This window comes from Lynx canadensis, chromosome A2 (assembly GCF_007474595.2).
Source record: "Lynx canadensis isolate LIC74 chromosome A2, mLynCan4.pri.v2, whole genome shotgun sequence".
Classification (NCBI taxonomy): domain Eukaryota; kingdom Metazoa; phylum Chordata; class Mammalia; order Carnivora; family Felidae; genus Lynx; species Lynx canadensis.
This window is the reverse complement of record NC_044304.2, coordinates 121,468,455-121,486,086: the sequence shown is the minus strand read 5'-3', so window position 1 is coordinate 121,486,086 and position 17,632 is coordinate 121,468,455. Positions and strand designations below refer to the sequence as shown.

Below are 17,632 nucleotides of genomic sequence, written 5' to 3'. Positions count from 1 at the left end.
AAGAAAATTGGAATTAGCAGGAAAATCACGTCCCTATGATCTCTGATCAAGGCTTCCTTCTAGAAGGAGAATCTACTAAGGACACAGACTAGAATTGGAAAGTTGTTTGGTAGGCATGGAATCACCCCTCCAGTCTTCAGCAAGTCTAATCTTCTCTACCATAAACGGCACCCCAGATCAGTCCTCTTCTCTCTCGCTTCCCTCCCACTACCCTAGGGAGTCCAAGGTCATCATCCACTCTTGTCAAAACTTCTGCAACAGCTTCTTTATGTGTCTCTTAAATATCCTCTTTATCCCCTTGGAATTGATTCTCCACTCAGCATCTAGAATTATCCTATTGGAAAGTAAGTCAGATCGTATCTCTGCCCAAACAGCTTTTCATTTCTTAGAATAAAATCCAGATTCCTTAACGTGGCCTTCGAGGCGTTACGTGAGCTTGCCCTTGCCTGTCTCTCAGCCTCATCTCCTGTCACTCCTCTTATTCCTTCCTCTTTAACCACCTGACCTGTAGTTCCTAAAACATGCTAAACTCATGTCTGGAGACTTCTCGTGTTGTTTATTTTCCTAATGGAAGAAAATGCATTGATCAGTGAACACACGAATCTGGTTTATTTGTTACAGCTCTCATCACATTTCAACTAATTGGCATTCTGATGTGTACATCTATCTCTTATAAGTCTAGTTAGTGTGCATCTGCTCCCAGAGCCAAGACTGAATTTTCCAATCCACAGAGCTAAGAAACAGATTCATGAGAACCAGTCCTATCTGTCCCACTATAGTACTACTGCCCTGAATGACCTTGCCTAAGCAGCCAGCTTGGCCTTACTCAGGAGACACATAGTCTTCTTACTATACAACTCTTCACACTTGCCATAATGTGCAAATATTTGACATTGAAGTGTTCTTTTTAAAATGATAATGCTAAGGGCGCCTGGGTGGCTCAATCGGTTGAGTGTCTGTCATGATCCCAGGATCGAGGCCTTAGCTCTGGGTCAGATTCCACACAGAGAGTGGAGCCTGCTTTACGATTCTTTCTTTCTCCCTCTGCCCCTCTCCCCCGCTCACGCTCTCTCTCTAAAATAAATAAGTAAGTAAATAAATATATAAAATGTTAGGGACACCTGGGTGGCTCAGTCAGTTGAGCGTCCAACTCTTAATTTTGGCTTGGGTCATGAGATCGAGCCCCATATCTTGTGGAGCCTGTTTGAGATTCTCTCTCTCTCCCTCTCTCTCTGCCCCTCCCCTGCTCACACTCACATTTTCTGTCTCAAAAATAAATAAATAAGATAACAATTATTCAAAGTGGGTGAGCAAGTTGATCTACTGGGTGTGAAAACAAAATTCTATTTTGTGAGCTAAAATAGTATAATTTCGATTTACTGTATTTTACTATATGTAGTATATACGCTTATATCCTAATATAAGAATTTAGCTTTACTCTGACACTAGACCCCAGAGTCAGTCAGATAGTTATTATATCTAATAAGAGGTGCGGGATCCTAGAGGACAGGTGGGAATGTCTTCCCGAGGAGGGGTAATGGTGGCATGGCCCTCATTCATTCACTTGCTGTGTCTTGTGACCTGCTGCAACTCACTGGTGTTTGCTTAAGTGGACTCACAGAGAACTAACTAATTCTCACACAAAAAACAATTTCTGTAAAAAACTGGACTAAAGCTCTTACTGATATTGCAAGCACAAGTAAAAAAAGAAAGGTACCAAGCTCACGTTCTTGACTTCTGGTACAAGCTCTTTATCACCTACATTATGGTATAAAAACAATGATGATCTGATAAGATCTGACACGGTCAGCCAAAAAATTTTGCAAGAGGACTATTTGAAATATGGATTTCTATCCACTATTATTTGTAATTAACTTGACCCTAAATGTATGTTTTGCATTAACATGACAATTAAATAGTTATTTTTAAATTGTCGTTTTGTAAGTAGTATACAATATACATTGTGTGTGTGTGTGTGTTCAAAAATCTTGATAATACAATAAAAAACTTTAATAATACAATAAAAAAACTTTAAAGACCACTAGACTGAATAATGGCCCTTGAAAGAAATTTGACCTCATTAACTCATTATCAAGTGATTGAAAGCTAGAATTATTATTTTATAATATCCTTATAGGTAAGGTAGAGATTGTACTTGAAAGAGGGTTATTAATAACCAGTTTTTTCTAGACCACCAGGGCTTTTCAGCTTGAGAAATTTGGGAAGCAGTACCCCATAATGACTCTAGAATCAGAGTGCTTGGCCAGTCATTGCTAGCTACAGCCTGGGGCAAATTAGTTAACTTACCTTGGCTTCCTCAACTGTAACATGAGAATAGTATTAGCACTTCCTGCATAGGGCTATTTTCAGGATTAAATCAGCTAATATATATGAATTTAGGTTGGTGCCTGGCATTTGATAAGTGTTCAATGAATGTTAACGAGTATTAACCAAGCTTTGGTTAAATTTGGAAAAACAAAAAAAGCTTGCTATCTACTGCCTTGGCCAACAGGGGTCAGCACACAGCAATCTACATGGGGAAGCTAAATAAAATGCTTCATGGGCTTAAGAAAAGATTTTTCAGTGTTTGAGGAAACAGCGGTGCTTCAGAAAATTTTTGTAAAAGGGTATTAAGAAAAATCAATAACCATAAAATTAAGCAATTAGTGAGAAATCTAGGGTGAGAAAAAAAGTCAAAGACTTAGAAAATCATTAAATAATAAATACATTTAGAATGTCTAAAAGCAATTTAAAATGCAGAAGGACATTTTAAGTGGGGATGCTCCGAAGCAGAGGCCTTGAGAATTCTGATGCAATAGAGCACTATCTTGCCAGCAAGTTCCCAAGTCTGCATTTCAAGTTCCACCTTGATGTTTGGGGGAGGGGGAGGGGACCGACCTTCCTATTTTCCGATTATCTAACAACAGTGTTACTGCTTACTGAGTGCTCACTGTCTGCCCAGTGCTTTACAAATATCACCATTTTCCCTTTTTGACTTTTTAACATGAAAATGTTCAACTATATAGAAAAGAATAGCTAGAATAATAAAATGAACATCCATATCCACATCAGTTGATTGAACATTTAACACTTTCCATATTTCAATTTTTCTGAATTATTTTAAAGTAAATATAGATAGCAAACATTTTACCCCTAAATACATTAATATGTATATCTAAAAATAGAGATATCTTTCCACATAACACAATGCTATTATCATACCTAACAAAGAAAGCAGTTTTTAATATCATCTCATCCCCTACTTTGTATTCAGATTTAATTGTCTCCAAAATATCTTTTATATCTGGTTTATTGAACTACAACCAAGGACAAGGATTGCATGCAGTTATCATGTCTCTTAGTTTCTTTTAACCTAGAACAGCCTGTGCTCAGTCCTGCCTTTTTTTTTTTTTTTTTTTTAATTACACTGACTTAATTTAAGAGACAGCCATTTGTTCATTTATTCTGCAGGATGCCCCACCATTTGTTCAGGATTTTTCTGATTGTTTCCTCTTGGTGTCATTTCTATTCTTCTATCCTTGTAGTTCCTGCTTATGCTTGATTGTATAGAAGTGAAAGAGTTTGGGAAACAATACTTCATAGACCATACTGGTGCCTCCCATTGTATCACATCAGGAGAGACGTAATGTCAGGTTGGTACATTTTTCGTGATTATAAGTTTGATCTAGGTTACGGTGGGAGGGAACAGATTTCTTCATTGTCATTATGTTTTCCTTCTGACTACAGCGAGTAATCCTTGGGGGATAATTTGGCCCTATGCGAGTATTCTGTTCCCCATCACCCTTTCACCAAATGGTTTCATTGATGATCCTGGCATAAATCAATTATTTCATTAGGGGCTACAAAATGGTGATTTTCTCATTGTATCATTCATTTTGCATTATTTAGCTGGCACACTTTTGTAAAGAGAACTGCTTCCTCATTAACTGAGACTATTTGGTTACCCCTGAAATACAGCCGCAAGTAGAAGGGCAGGATAAATGTTTAAATTTTCTTAAATTACCACTTTTCAGAGTAAAGAGTTGCTGTAATAGTCACCATGGCAAATTAGGTTTTTAAAAATTGCTTTTTATATTTGGTTTACTCTTTTGGTGGGACTTTTCTGTCTGACATTTTCAATCAATTGCAGTCATTATTTTTGGTACTCAAATTGTTCTACTTTTGGCCAGTGGGCATTCCTTCAAGCTGGCTCCCATGTCCTTCTGAAAGGAACTCATTTTTCTTGGATACTTCCAGACTTTCTGTCACAAGATGTTCCCACCGCTCCTACTCATTCCTAGCTTTTGACCTGGCATAAACAATTTCTCCGACGATCCCTCATACCTTTTGGTGGAGAGTGGTATTTAGAAATCAAAATCTGGGTTCCAAGGATAGCCAGCCATTCCCCTGAGTTTAAATTAATACTTTCATTTCAAAGTTTAAGGATACAAGGTTTTATTTCATTGTTCTTAGGCTTTTATATCTTATTTTACACTGGAGTTTTTGCTCCTAATCACATTAACAAAACTATTCTGTAAGTACTTAAACCAACCCTGTGAGATAAGGGATCATAAGTTATGTAACTGTGATCATAATTTATATTAAAATCTCTATTTTAAAAGGAGGAAACAGATGAGAGCTGCCCAAGCGTACGTGGCCAGTAAATGGCATCATCGGGATTTGAACCCGACTCGCTACTTCCGTCGGGGAAGGGAATCCCAGACATTCGGAGGGGCTTCACGCAGATGATCAGGGCTGGGGAAGCCGGAACCAACCTGTGGGGGGAAGAGACCCGTAGTGACCGACTGCTCCAAACCGGGAGGGCGGTACGGGAGTGAGCTGCCAGGTGAGGGAACCGTCGGGGGCGCGGCCAGGGCAGCTGTTTCGCTTCAGGGGTGCCCAGAGCTACCTAAAATGCACCCACAGCCAGGGAAGCACGCTTGCGCCACCTGAAGCTGAAAATACAAGGCTGGGACGCTCGCGGAGCGGCCCCCTAAACCGAACCCTCCAGGCCTGACCCACCTTCGCGTAGTGCCGGCCCACTCACCAATCAGAGGGAGTCTTGAACACCGGGGCGGGACAACAAGAGGATCATGTCCAATGAGGAGTCGGCTCTCGGTCGCCCCAGGTCTGAGTGTTTCAGAATCCTTACTGGAGAATTGAGAGGAGGTGATGGGCTTGGCCAATCAGATGGGGTGACTCAACATTTGTGACCGGCAGCCAATCGCAAGGGCGGTCGCATCTGACTCGCTGCGCCCACGCTTCCCGCGTTTCCCCTAACCCTAGAGTCGCCGGCCGGTTTGCCACTGAAGTTGGGACGCTCTCAGTCCTCTCCTCACGGTCTTGCCGCCGACACCGCTGCGGTGCAGGTGTCTGGGTGGAGCATGGCGAATTCGGGCTGTGAGGACCTCCGGGGCCAGGAGGGGGAGAGTTTTCTGTACTTCGCCTACGGTAGCAATCTGCTGACCGAGCGGATCCACCTCCGAAACCCGTCAGCCGTGTTCTGCTGCGTGGCCCGCCTGCAGGTCAGTGCTGCCCGCGGCCCTTGCAGCGTCGTGCCCACCCCTCGGACGAGGGAGCAGGATTTCCAGAAGTCGCTTCCTCAGGGCCGGGAATCCACCTCTCGCTGATGAGAGTACGTCGGGGCTCTCTTCGCCGTCTGGGTTCTGCCCTCCTGAGCAAGCCCGTCTGGGTCTCCTAGAGTCCCCTCCTAACTTTCCCTAGGCTGCTCGTTCTGCCCAGGTCCGGCCACCCCTCTCGTGCCCACCCGCTGAATGGGCACGCTCACAGGATCCATTCGCTTGGTGCCTGAGACGCCTTCTCCGACCCCAGGGCAGGGAATCGGTTCCTTTCTGTTCCCTCCCACACCTTCGCTGCAGGACTTGTCACCTGTTGTAAAACTCCATTCACCCGCCTTTTGCTTCTGATTGGTGAGGCCCTGAAAGCTGGGAGGGAGTCTTATCCGTAGTGAGTGCTGAGCTCAGCTAAGTCCAGTGTCTGGATGAACCATAACCCACCTTGGTAAAAATCATTGCTCTTCACTACAGTCCGTTCCTTCATTTGGTAGATGTTCTTCCCTGCAGATACAAAAGTGATTGAGTAAAGTTGGCTACTTTGAGGACCTCTAGGTCTATAGGAGGTAATACGCAAAAAAGAAAGAAAAGAAATGAAAGAAGGAAAATTGTGCAAAACCTTTTGACATTGTTGAATTAGGCATGGTCTCTGCTGTTGTTGTTGGGGTTCTTATTTGCAAACAACAGAAAGTGGCTGATTTAAGCAGAAAAAAGAATGTGTTGAAAGGCTGTTGGAGGGCTCATGAATGACCAGGAAGGTAGGACTACAGGGCTGAGAAAACAAGCAGGCATAGGGGTGCCTGGCTGGTAGGTGGAGCATGCAACTCTTGATCCCAGGGTGGTGAGTTCAAGCCCCACTTTGGGTTGTGGAGCCTACTTAGAAACACACACACACACACACACACACACACACACACACAGAGGCAGGCATAAAGGAAACCACAGCCACCATAACACAGTCAATATCACAGACAGAACCAGCCCAGGAGGGCGCTGGTGCAGCACTGCTGACCTTGGTAAACATGGACGCTGCAATGTGCTTCACTGACACCACCTGCTCTGGACCTTGCCTGGGGTGCCGCCACTACACCCCTGCAGTTCCTGAAACCTAAATGTGGCCACCACCGCCAGGGTGTAGTTTCTGCCGTTCTTGGGCACTAGCACCAGCTTCTGATTCAAAGCCCCACATGGGTGTCCTGACCGGCTAACTCTTGGCTAGTGCCCATGCCCTGACTACCAGCAAAGCTGGGAGAACCATCTGTTGGCATCTGAAGCTTCAAAAATGGGAGGTGGGCTATAGAACTTTCTACCCATCTCCCAGACTCAGAAGGTAGGGAATTGCCGAAATGTGGAAAAGAAATTCAGATGCTTATAGTTGGGACCAATGGAAGAGCTATCAAGCAAATGATTATTCATTTACAGATAATGGTGAGTTTAAAAAGGAGACATGTTGTACCTTCCTCTCAGTTTTACCTTCCTAAAACCAATCTTTTTTTTTTTTAACGTTTATTTATTTTTGAGACAGAGAGAGACAGAGCATGAATGGGGGAGGGTCAGAGAGAGGGAGACACAGAATCTGAAACAGGCTCCAGGCTCTGAGCCATCAGCACAGAGCCTGACGTGGGGCTTGAACTCACGAACCGCGAGATCATGACCTGAGCCGAAGTCAGACGCTTAACCGACTGAGCCACCCAGGCACCCCTAAAAAAAAAAAGAAAAAATGAAGGCTTTAAAAAAAGGGTGGGGGAGGGTGGATGTACTAGGTGCCATGGAAGTGTATGTATGACTTTGAGTCCCGACCTAAGAGCTCAGTAAAGCTCTTCCTGAAAATACGACTTTTAAGCTGAGACCTGAATGATTGGGCAGGGGGAGGCAAAGAAAATAGAAGGGACAGCATGTACAAATGTCCTCAGGAAAGAAGAAGCTAGATCATCCAGCTACTATGGCTGGAGTTCAGTGTGTGAGGAAGATAAAGAATGATGACTAGAGAGGTAGGAAAAGGGCCGCATGTTATAGGACCACAGAAGACTTTGGTTTTTATCTTGAGAGCAATGAAAAGCCCTATTGCAGAATTTCAGCAAATGAGAGATCAGATTCACAACTTTGAAAGCCCTTTCTGGTTGCAGTGGGAAATGGATTGGAAGAGGGAGACAACAGTGAACGTGGGAAGCCCAGTTAGAAAGACTCTGAAGAGGGGCGCCTGGGTGGCGCAGTCGTTGAGCGTCCGACTTCAGCCAGGTCACGATCTCGCGGTCCGTGAGTTCGAGCCCCGCGTCAGGCTCTGGGCTGATGGCTCGGAGCCTGGAGCCTGTTTCCAATTCTGTGTCTCCCTTTCTCTCTGCTCCTCCCCCGTTCATGCTCTGTCTCTCTCTGTCCCAAAAATAAATAAACGTTGAAAAAAAAAAAATTAAAAAAAAAAAAAAAAAAGAAAGACTCTGAAGCAATTCATGCTAAAGATAATGGCACCTTGAACTGAAGTGGTAGCATTCGAGGGTAGATGGGTTTGGGAGATATTTAGGAGATAACAGTGTTAAGCCTTGGTGACTGATTGTGAAGGGAGGAGGAGGCAACGGGTGACTAAGGTTTTTGCTGCAATAGCGTGGATGATGGTGATGCTTGTAAAGAGAAGAGGAGCATCAGTTTTGGCGGGAAAGTTAAGCTCAGTTTGAACATACTGAGTTTGAGATGCTGGTTATACATCCAAATGAGCAGAAAAATATTAGTGATCATTGATTAAGTATTCACTGTCTGGGAGGCCCTGTTCTAAGCACTCTTGAAGTTTAGAAGAGAGATCTGGGCTGGATTAAAAGAGAATTGGAAAGCGAGGGGCGCCTGGATGGCTTGGTCGGTTAAGCGTCCGACTTCGGCTCAGGTCATGATCTCGCGGTCCATGAGTTCGAGCCCCATGTCGGGCTCTGTGCTGACAGCTCAGAGCCTGGAGCCTGTTTCAGATTCTGTGTGTGTGTCTCTCTCTCTGCCCCTCCCCTGTTCATGCTCTGTCTCTCTCTATCTCAAAAATAAATAAACGTTAAAAAAAATAAAATAAAAGAGAATTGGAATACTGGATGGTATTTGAAGTCATTGGAGGGGATAGATCATCTTGAGCAAATTGCTGATGAACAGAGAAAGGGGCCTAAACTGAGCCCTAGAAACTCTAACATTTAAAGACCTGGTATGGAGGAGGAATTAGCAAAGGGAATTGAGAGCAGGAAACAGTTTGAAAGTCAGGAAGAGGCTGATCAAGACAGGATGGTTAACTATGTCAAAAGCAGCAGCAAAGTGGAACTTGGATTTAGTAATAGACAGCCAGTACCTAGTGTGGTTGTAACTTGTTAACAGCTCTCCTGATGTCCTGCCAGGGCTACTTGGTTCTAGAACATCCAGTATACCAACTAAAGGTACTGGTCACTCAAAGCAGCCTTTTTCCTGAATGTCTGACATTTTTAAGAAAATAAGGTGATAAAGATTAATTATTAACCTTAGATTTAATATCTAGTCCAACCTTTTTAATTTTATTATTAAGGAAACTAAGCTCTGGAAAGATGGAAAGAAATTTTCCTACACCAAACAACCAAAGAAGAGTTTTTAATCTTCCTCAGGATTATCTCCTCTGATTACCCATCCCTAACAGGGAATAAGCAAAACTAGCAACCTGGCTCTGTTACTTATTAGTTGTGAGATCTTGGACAAGTTACTTGATCTTTATAAACTACAGGTTTTTTTTGCTGTTGAATGAGTAAAATAAAGTTGTTGGCAGGATAAAAATGAGAGTCCATGTAAAGCTCATAGCACAGTGTATATAACCTAGTAAAGTTCTAGTGCTAGCTGCTCTTATGATTATTATAATAGTACAATTCATGAGTGTTAGATGAATAAGTATCCAAATCACCCTCAAAATGCCAGCTCCTTGAGGATGTAGTGATATATGCTGTTAGGATACTCTGTACGTACATAAAAGTAGAGAAAAGGTTATAACCCCTACACAGCTACTCATCTTCAATAATTATGTGTACTATGGTTGCCTCTAAATTAAAATCTATGAGTATGTAGGTAGACTGGGAAGTAATTTTCAAAAATGAAAATAGTTGTGTTAAGGCATTGGGATTATGTTTTTTTTTTAAACCTTCAAACCTGTTTATGGTAAGATATGTATACATCTAATATATTTAGCGTATATTTCATTTTTAAAGAAGAATATGAAAAAATAAAGTCGAGATCTGGGTCCTTGTTTATCTTTGTATTTTTTACAGTTTCTTATGCAGAGAAGGAATTCAAAGTTTATGTTTTAATTGCATGGAGTTCAAGGTAAATTTTTTTTTTATTTTGAGGAGGGAAATTTTGGTTCCAGTGGATATTGATCCTGTCTTTTTGGTTTCCTTTGTAGGATTTTAAGCTTGACTTTGGCAATTCCCAAGGCAAAACAAGTGAAACTTGGCATGGAGGTATAGCCACCATTTTTCAAAGTCCTGGCGATGAAGTATGGGGAGTAGTATGGAAAATGAACAAAAGCAATTTAAGTTCTCTGGATGAGTAGGTGGCTTCTAATTATAAGTTAAATAATAACTAATTCAGAAAGTGGATCATATGCAAAGATGTGTATATATATGTGTATTGGTTTTTCAAACCATATACTATATTCTTTATACTTTAGGGTTAATATAAAGGTATATTATGCATTTCCTAAAAAGAAAAGCTAGGGGTGCCTGGCTGGCTCAGCCCATAGAGCGTGCAATTCTTGATCTCAGTATTGTGAGTTAAAGCCCCATGTTGGGCATAGAGCTTACATTAAAAAGAAAAAAAAAAAGGCCTAGAAGGGTCACTCTTTTTTTTTTTAACGTGTATTTATTTTTGAGACAGAGAGCATGAACAGGGGAGGGTCAGAGAGAGAGGGAGACACAGAATCTGAAACAGGCTCCAGGCTCTGAGCTGTCAGCAGAGTCGGATGCGGGGCTCAAACCCACAGACCGTGAGATCATGACCTGAGCCGAAGTCAGACACTTAACCGACTGAGCCACCCAGGCATCCCTACTCTTTTCTTTTTAAGTAGGGTTCATGCCCAGCATAGAGCCCAATGGGGGGCTTGAACTCACAACCCTGAGATCAAGACCTGAGCTGAGATCAACAAGAGTTGAACACTTAACCAACTGAGCCATCCAGGCACCCAGAGGTCACACATTCTGATTAAGATTTGGGGAGGATGTTTATAATCTCTTCTGCAAAAAATGGAAGCCCTTATTTTTGTTCTTTTTATCTTTTATAAAAAAATCTCTTTGCAGTTTCGTATTGTGAAAAGTCACAAAGATGTTTGTAATTATTGCATTTTCTTAATTGGTTTCAAAGCAGTTCAATTTTTATTAGAGTCAGTTTTTAAAAAACAGTTCTTTAAGGTAGCAGTTGAATCAGTAAAAAAGTAATAATAATTTGGAAAAACTTTGATAACATATCAGAAATGCTTTGATACTTTTTATAACTAGGACTCAAGGGTTGTATGGTACAGCATGTATACAAAGAAAGCTGGCAGAATAGAGTAGGACTTGATAAGAACAGATTATCTGACATGCTTCATACTTTGTCACTGGTGAATGAGAGTGAACCATTCTCTCTACTTTTCTCTGGGTGGATATTCTCTTGCTTAGTAGCCTAGAGAACAATGTTTAGGGGTGCAAAGATTGAAATAACTACATTCAAGCATGTTTTCCAATAGAATAAATATAGAGATCTGTTAGAAGTATACCAAGTAATAGTAAGGCTGAGGCTTTCTACTTGGAATGCTAAGTTTACTTTTGATGTGGTAATTTTATAATATGTTCTACTATATCCCCAAATACATAGGGAGGACATATATCCATATACAGTTAAATTTTTAATTCAGTAAACTAACTTGGCTAAGTCATGTATGTTAAAATTTGGCTGTTCTGGTTTCAGGCAAGAAGGAGTTAAAAGTGGAACATATGTCCCAATAGAAGTTAATGTTTATACTCAAGAAGGAAAAGAAATAACTTGTCGAAGTTATCAGATGAAAAATTATGAGAGTGCTCCCCCATCTCCCCAGTATAAAAAGGTAAGCTACTTACAAAGACTTTTGGCGATTGCTCTTTAATTTTCACTGAGCTAAGCTAAAAAATATCTTGTTTTAATAAGACTTTGTGTATGTTAAATTCTACATGAACACTTCATTTTAATCAAAATGTTTTTAATGCAAATATGATATTTACCTAAAATGCAAATGCAAATCGAAAGTGTTCAGATTTGGGGCGCCTGGGTGGCGCAGTCGGTTAAGCGTCCGACTTCAGCCAGGTCACGATCTCGCAGTCCGTGAGTTCGAGCCCCGCGTCGGGCTCTGGGCTGATGGCTCAGAGCCTGGAGCCTGTTTCCGATTCTGTGTCTCCCTCTCTCTCTGCTCCTCCCCCGTTCATGCTCTGTCTCTCTCTGTCCCAAAAATAAATAAACGTTGAAAAAAAAAAAAAAATTTAAAAAAAAAAAAAAAAGTGTTCAGATTTATTTGTAACGATAGAGCCATGTTCCTAACATGTATTTATTTTATTTTATTTTTTTTAATTTTTTTTTTCAACGTTTATTTATTTTTGGGACAGAGAGAGACAGAGCATGAACGGGGGAGGGGCAGAGAGAGAGGGAGACACAGAATAGGAAACAGGCTCCAGGCTCTGAGCCATCAGCCCAGAGCCCGACGCGGGGCTCGAACCCACGGACCGCGAGATCGTGACCTGGCTGAAGTCGGACGCCCAACCGACTGCGCCACCCAGGCGCCCCACATGTATTTATTTTAAAAAACTTTTAGGGGGCGCCTGGGTGGCTCAGTCGGTTAAGCGGCCGACTTTGGCTCAGGTCATGATCTCACGGTCCGTGAGTTTGAGCCCCGCGTCGGGCTCTGTGCTGAGCGCTCAGAGCCTGGAGCCTGTTTCAGATTCTGTGTCTCCCTCTCTCTCTGACCCTCCCCCGTTCATGCTCTGTCTCTCTCTGTCTCAAAAATAAATAAAAACGTTAAAAAAAAAAAATAAATAAAAATAAATAAATAAATAAATAAAATAAAAAACTTTTAGAAATATACATGAGCCATAATTCTAGACATGTATTTTCTTTCCTAAAGTAGAAAATAACACATATATGTAAATTTTTGGTAGATTTATTCTATACATAGGCTTTTGTAATCATTTTTTTTCTTCCACAAACCAGTATTTCATAGCACCAAGATTTATTTTTATGGAGAAAAAAATATATTTCCTACTACTGAAATGTTTCCATCCTTGGATGGAGGGAAAAAAGTCACACTGTCTTTCAAAATCAGAGACACCACTCCCACAAGCATAGAAAAAGAATGTGGGATAGAAACCCCACCATCCCTTTTTAGAAACCCAAACTTAGGCACTATTGGAAGGCCTAATCAGGACATAGCACCTGGAGTGGATGACCCAGTTCCTGGGCCTAATCTGGAATTGTCTAGAATTAGCCTGGTATGGATCTGGGAAGTACAACTGAACATAGTTGCTATTTATTCCCTCATGTGTAATTTAGAGGTAGAGTAGGCTCCAGGATTAAACTAAAACTGCTCCCTATAAGCCATAAATTAAAAAAAAATTTTTTTTTAATGTTTATTTTTGAGAGAGAGAGAGAGAAAAACAGAGCACGAGCAGGGGAGGGGCAGAGAGAGAGGGAGACACAGAATCCAAAACAGGTTCCAGGCTCCAAGCTGTCTGCACAGAGCCCGATGCGGGGCTCGAACTCACAAACCATGGGATCATGACCTGAGCTGAAGTCAGACATTCAACCAACTGAGCCACCCAGGCGCCCCAAACTATAACTTTTTTTGAAGAATCGTGTTTTTTCTTAATAGATCATGCCAACTTCATACAATAATTTTTTGTCTTAATATAAAAATATTTTAAATTCGTTAGAATGACTAGAATCAAAAACATAAGAAATAACAAATGTTAGTGAGGGTGTAGAGAAAAAGAAACCCTGATGCACTGCTTGCAGGAATGCAAATTGGTGCAGCCACTGTGGAAACCAGTGTGGAGGTTCCTCAAAAAATTAAATAGAACTATCATATGATCCAGGAATTCCACTACTGGGTTTTTACCCAGAGAAAACGAAAACATTAATTTAAAAAGATATATGCACCCCTATGTTTATCACAGCATTTATTTACAATAGCCAAATTATGGATGCTACCCAGGTGTCCATCAATAGTCAATAATATGGATAAATAAGATGTGTGTGTGTGTGTGTGTGTACATGTATGTGTACACAATATACATACAATGGAATATTACTCGGCCGCAAAAAAGATCTTGCTATTTGTAACAGCATGGATGGACCTAGAAGGTATAATGCTAAGTGAAATAAGTCAGACAGAAAGACAAATACCACATGATTTCATTCATATGTGGAATTTGTGAAATAAAACAAATGAACAAACAAAAAATACCCAGACTCTTAAACACAGAGAACAAACTGGTGCTTGCCAGAATGGAGGTGGATGAGGTGATGGGTGAAATAGGTGAAGGGAATTAAGAGCACACTTATCATGATGAACACCAAGTAATGTAAAGAACTGTTGAATCATTATTGTGTATCTGAAACTAATACAACATTGTATGTTAATTATACTTCAGCTTTTAAAAACATTTTAAATCATGTTACTGAGTAAAATTGAAATTCAATGAGGATGTGTCATGTGACTTTGAAAACTCCCAGCACATTCATGCTTACTTTGAGGGGAATGACTCTGTGTCTGTATTTTGTCCTATAATTATTTATTCTAGAGTTATCTGAAAGCTAATATTTCACACTTGATACAGCACATGAAGCTGTGGTATATTAAATTATGTTCCTAACTAAAAGGTTTTTTGTTTGTTTGTTTAACCATGTCTAGGTCATTTGCCTAGGTGCAAAAGAAAATGGTTTGCCACTGGAGTATCAAAAGAAGTTAAATGCAATAGAACCAAATGACTACAAAGGAGAAGTCTCAGAAGAAATTGAAGACATTATCAAAAAGGGAGAAACAAAAACTCACTAGAACATAACAGAATAGATCTACAGATATTTTCTGTATGTGCTAATATATTTTTAACGTTTAGAACAGGAATCTGAGGTATCTCTGTTCAACAGTGCTCTGAAAGGATGTCTTACTAAGGTGATTCCTTGTTTTCAGACTATAAAAAGAAACTAGGTTAGGAATTAGATGATTGAAAAGGGGGCCGTGAGGCACTGGAATGCATGACAAATGGATGCAGGTACTCCTATGAACGAAGTTATTTTCTGCATTTGAGTGTATCCTTGCTCTGTGACAAAGGAGAGATTTGCAATTTAATGATCGTGCTGGTGAATTGCTCTGCTCTGGGATTTTTTTTATCAGCTTAATAAAGAGCGAGCAAACTGCTGAGACAGCTGATGATAATTTTTTTTTTTTTAATTTAAAAGTGGCATACTGTTCTTAGAGAAATAAATGTATTTGTGGTTGAACCTGTATTCCCTACTAAAGTACTAGATTTCACTTTAAGAGACTCATATCATCACACATACTGGGTCTGGCGTTGGCTCTACACAGTCCGTACTAGAGGATTATTGCATAGACTCTAGAACCACACAGCCTAGGATCAGTTATCAGTTCCACCACGTTCTAGCTGGGAGACTGGGTTTTTTTACTTTGTGCCTCAGTTTCCTCATCTATAGAGTGAGGGCAGGTGAAACACCTATGTCTTAGGATTGTTTTGAGAAGTAAATATATGTAATGAGCTTCGAACAGAGGCTGACGCATAATAAGAGTTAGAAATCACTAATGTTCTTATTAAAGAATTAAGTTTATACAGAGCCATCCTTGGAACAGTATTTTAAAGTAGAAGAGTCAAGATGATGAGGGAACACGTTTTATGGAAGCTCCCAATTTGACTCTTGGCTTCTTAAATTTATTTACTGAACAAATGGAGGAAAGAAGAGTCATGAATAAAACAGCACTGGTTATTAAAAAATCAGATCTCTGGAATGCAGCGAGCTGGACTTTTGAAACAGGTTATTGGAATGAAGTGAGCTAGGTGCAGGAACATCAAGATTTGGTTTGTTCTCTTAGGAAAAATAACTTTTCAGCTACAGCTGCTGTAGTGGAACTGAACCATAGACTTCAGGTTAGATCATGTTTTATAGCTGTTACACCTCACTGTTTTCAAGTATACCCTCCAATATTCTAGTTTTCTCCAGTTCTTAACTCCTCCCAGGAAGACCAAGTTTGTCAGTACCTGGAACTCAGTTATGGTAATATAGTGAGCAAGGCTCAGTTTTGATGTAAAAATAGATTATTCTAGTAATCTATTTCACCCACCTAAAATGACAATTTTCATTAAGGAATTTGAACCTCAATAAAACCTTCATGTCTGGCCTTTTGACAAAAATCTGATAATCATGAGGAATATTGCTTTTCCAGTCATTTTCAAAGAAGTACTACCAAATGTCATAAACAAGGGATTTGCATTTCTATCAGTGATTTTGGCCCTCCATCTACAATACAACCATCTCCTGGATAAACTATAACAGTTTTTGAAAAGCATTTCTGGGCTTGCAAGAAAATAAGGAAAATCTTCAAGGCATACCAATCCCTTTCCCACAAAAAGAAAGAAGATAAACTGTTTTCTAGCACTGTACCTGACATCTTTGCATACAAATGCCAATTATAGCCCTGGAATTTGACTACTAACCCTTGAGCAATCCTGCTGCAGGACAGGAAAACAACCTGAGAATTCTGTATGAAACTAGGATGCTTCAAGACAACTAAAATCCCTAAATTAATAAGATTCGTGGCTTCCAGCAGAGGCAAATGCAAATTCTCTCTGAAGAAGGCAGTTCTAATTTAGGTGCTCAGAATCTCCACCTAAACAATTTTAAGATAAGGAAAATGATATAAGTGAGAACAGAAAAATCATCTAGATCCCTAAGGTTTTGAGATACTGATCAAAAACAGTGTAAGTATATAGACTGACTTCTGAAAAGATGGAGTAGACATACTCTTTCTTACTCCTTTAGTTAAGTACAACTAATAAACAAGACTCTAAAAGAGGGAGAGGAAGACTAGCCAGGGACCTCAGGACCCAAGACAACATGGTACTGGGTTGTCTCAGGCTTGTAGCCGAAGAAGCCAGCAATCAAAGTACCAATGAGTTCAGACAAGCAAAACAAGAAAAACCTACTCTGTAGTCAAAGGAATAGGAAATAGACAATCTAGCAAAATGAAACTTTCAGAGAATAAAAATGCTCTCTAGCCAAATACCACAAAGAAAAATTGTGGGTCCCCCCCATCTCTACACATGCCAGGAAAAGTCAGGAGGGGAGCCTAGACTTAACACCCTCACCAGGCTGTAATGGGGCACCCTAACATTGTCCCCGACCACAACTACCAGGGTGGTGTCAGAAAAGGCTGAGTAGGAAGCTACCCAGCCATAACAGGCCTTCCCTCTTCCCCCACTCACCATAGTGTTAGTAGAGACCATGCAGGGATCCTGGACTTCCAACTGCCCATCTGGCAGTAACAAGGTGCCTCCCTCTCTGCTGGGGTGGTGTCAGAGGCCAAGTGGTAGGTCAGGACTTTCATCACCACCCAGTGGTAAAAACGCCACCCTTCCCTGTTATGTTAGTGAAGGCCATGTAGTGGGCAGTAATAAGACATTCTCACTCCTAGGAGCTGGGGAAGGACCAGTGGAGGCTTACTGGGGAGTTGGAACTTCCACTTGCACTCAGCAGTAACAAGATACACCCTTGGGTGACAACAGTAGCTAAGTGGGAACCTGAACTTCAGCCTCCATTTAGCAATATCAAGGCAATGACCCTTGCCTTCTACTGGAGTGGTTTCAGGTTAAACTAAAGTAGATCCTAATAAGATGCAGAGCCTTATAATTTCCAGAATGTCCAGGTTTTAATTGAAAATCAATTCCAAGAGCCAGGAAGATCTTAAGCTGAGGAAAGATCATTGGTAGATGTCAAAACAATTATGTTATGTTAGAGGAAAGAAGCAGCGAACTGGAAGAGAGAACAATAGAAACTACTATCTAACC

The 17,632-nt window shown here is 40.8% G+C and overlaps 1 protein-coding gene across 1 annotated transcript; it reads left to right on the top strand.

Moving 5' to 3' along the window:
- The first annotated feature begins 5,084 nt into the window (after positions 1–5,084).
- GGCT (gamma-glutamylcyclotransferase) lies at positions 5,085–17,082 on the top strand. The gene is made up of 4 exons (XM_030308182.1): positions 5,085–5,525; positions 9,958–10,103; positions 11,499–11,634; positions 14,467–17,082. Exons 1-4 carry the CDS (start codon positions 5,385–5,387, stop codon positions 14,608–14,610), a joined length of 567 nt encoding a protein of 188 aa, XP_030164042.1. The 5' UTR covers positions 5,085–5,384; the 3' UTR covers positions 14,611–17,082.
- The last annotated feature ends 550 nt before the right edge of the window (positions 17,083–17,632 follow it).

Coding starts and splice junctions, on each gene's coding strand:
- GGCT (XM_030308182.1), top strand. CDS start 5,385: ATGGCGAATTCGGGCTGTGAGGACCTCCGGGGCCAGGAGGGGGAGAGT. Junction 5,526..9,957: donor GCTGCGTGGCCCGCCTGCAG/GTCAGTGCTGCC, acceptor TTTCCTTTGTAG/GATTTTAAGCTTGACTTTGG. Junction 11,635..14,466: donor CATCTCCCCAGTATAAAAAG/GTAAGCTACTTA, acceptor AACCATGTCTAG/GTCATTTGCCTAGGTGCAAA.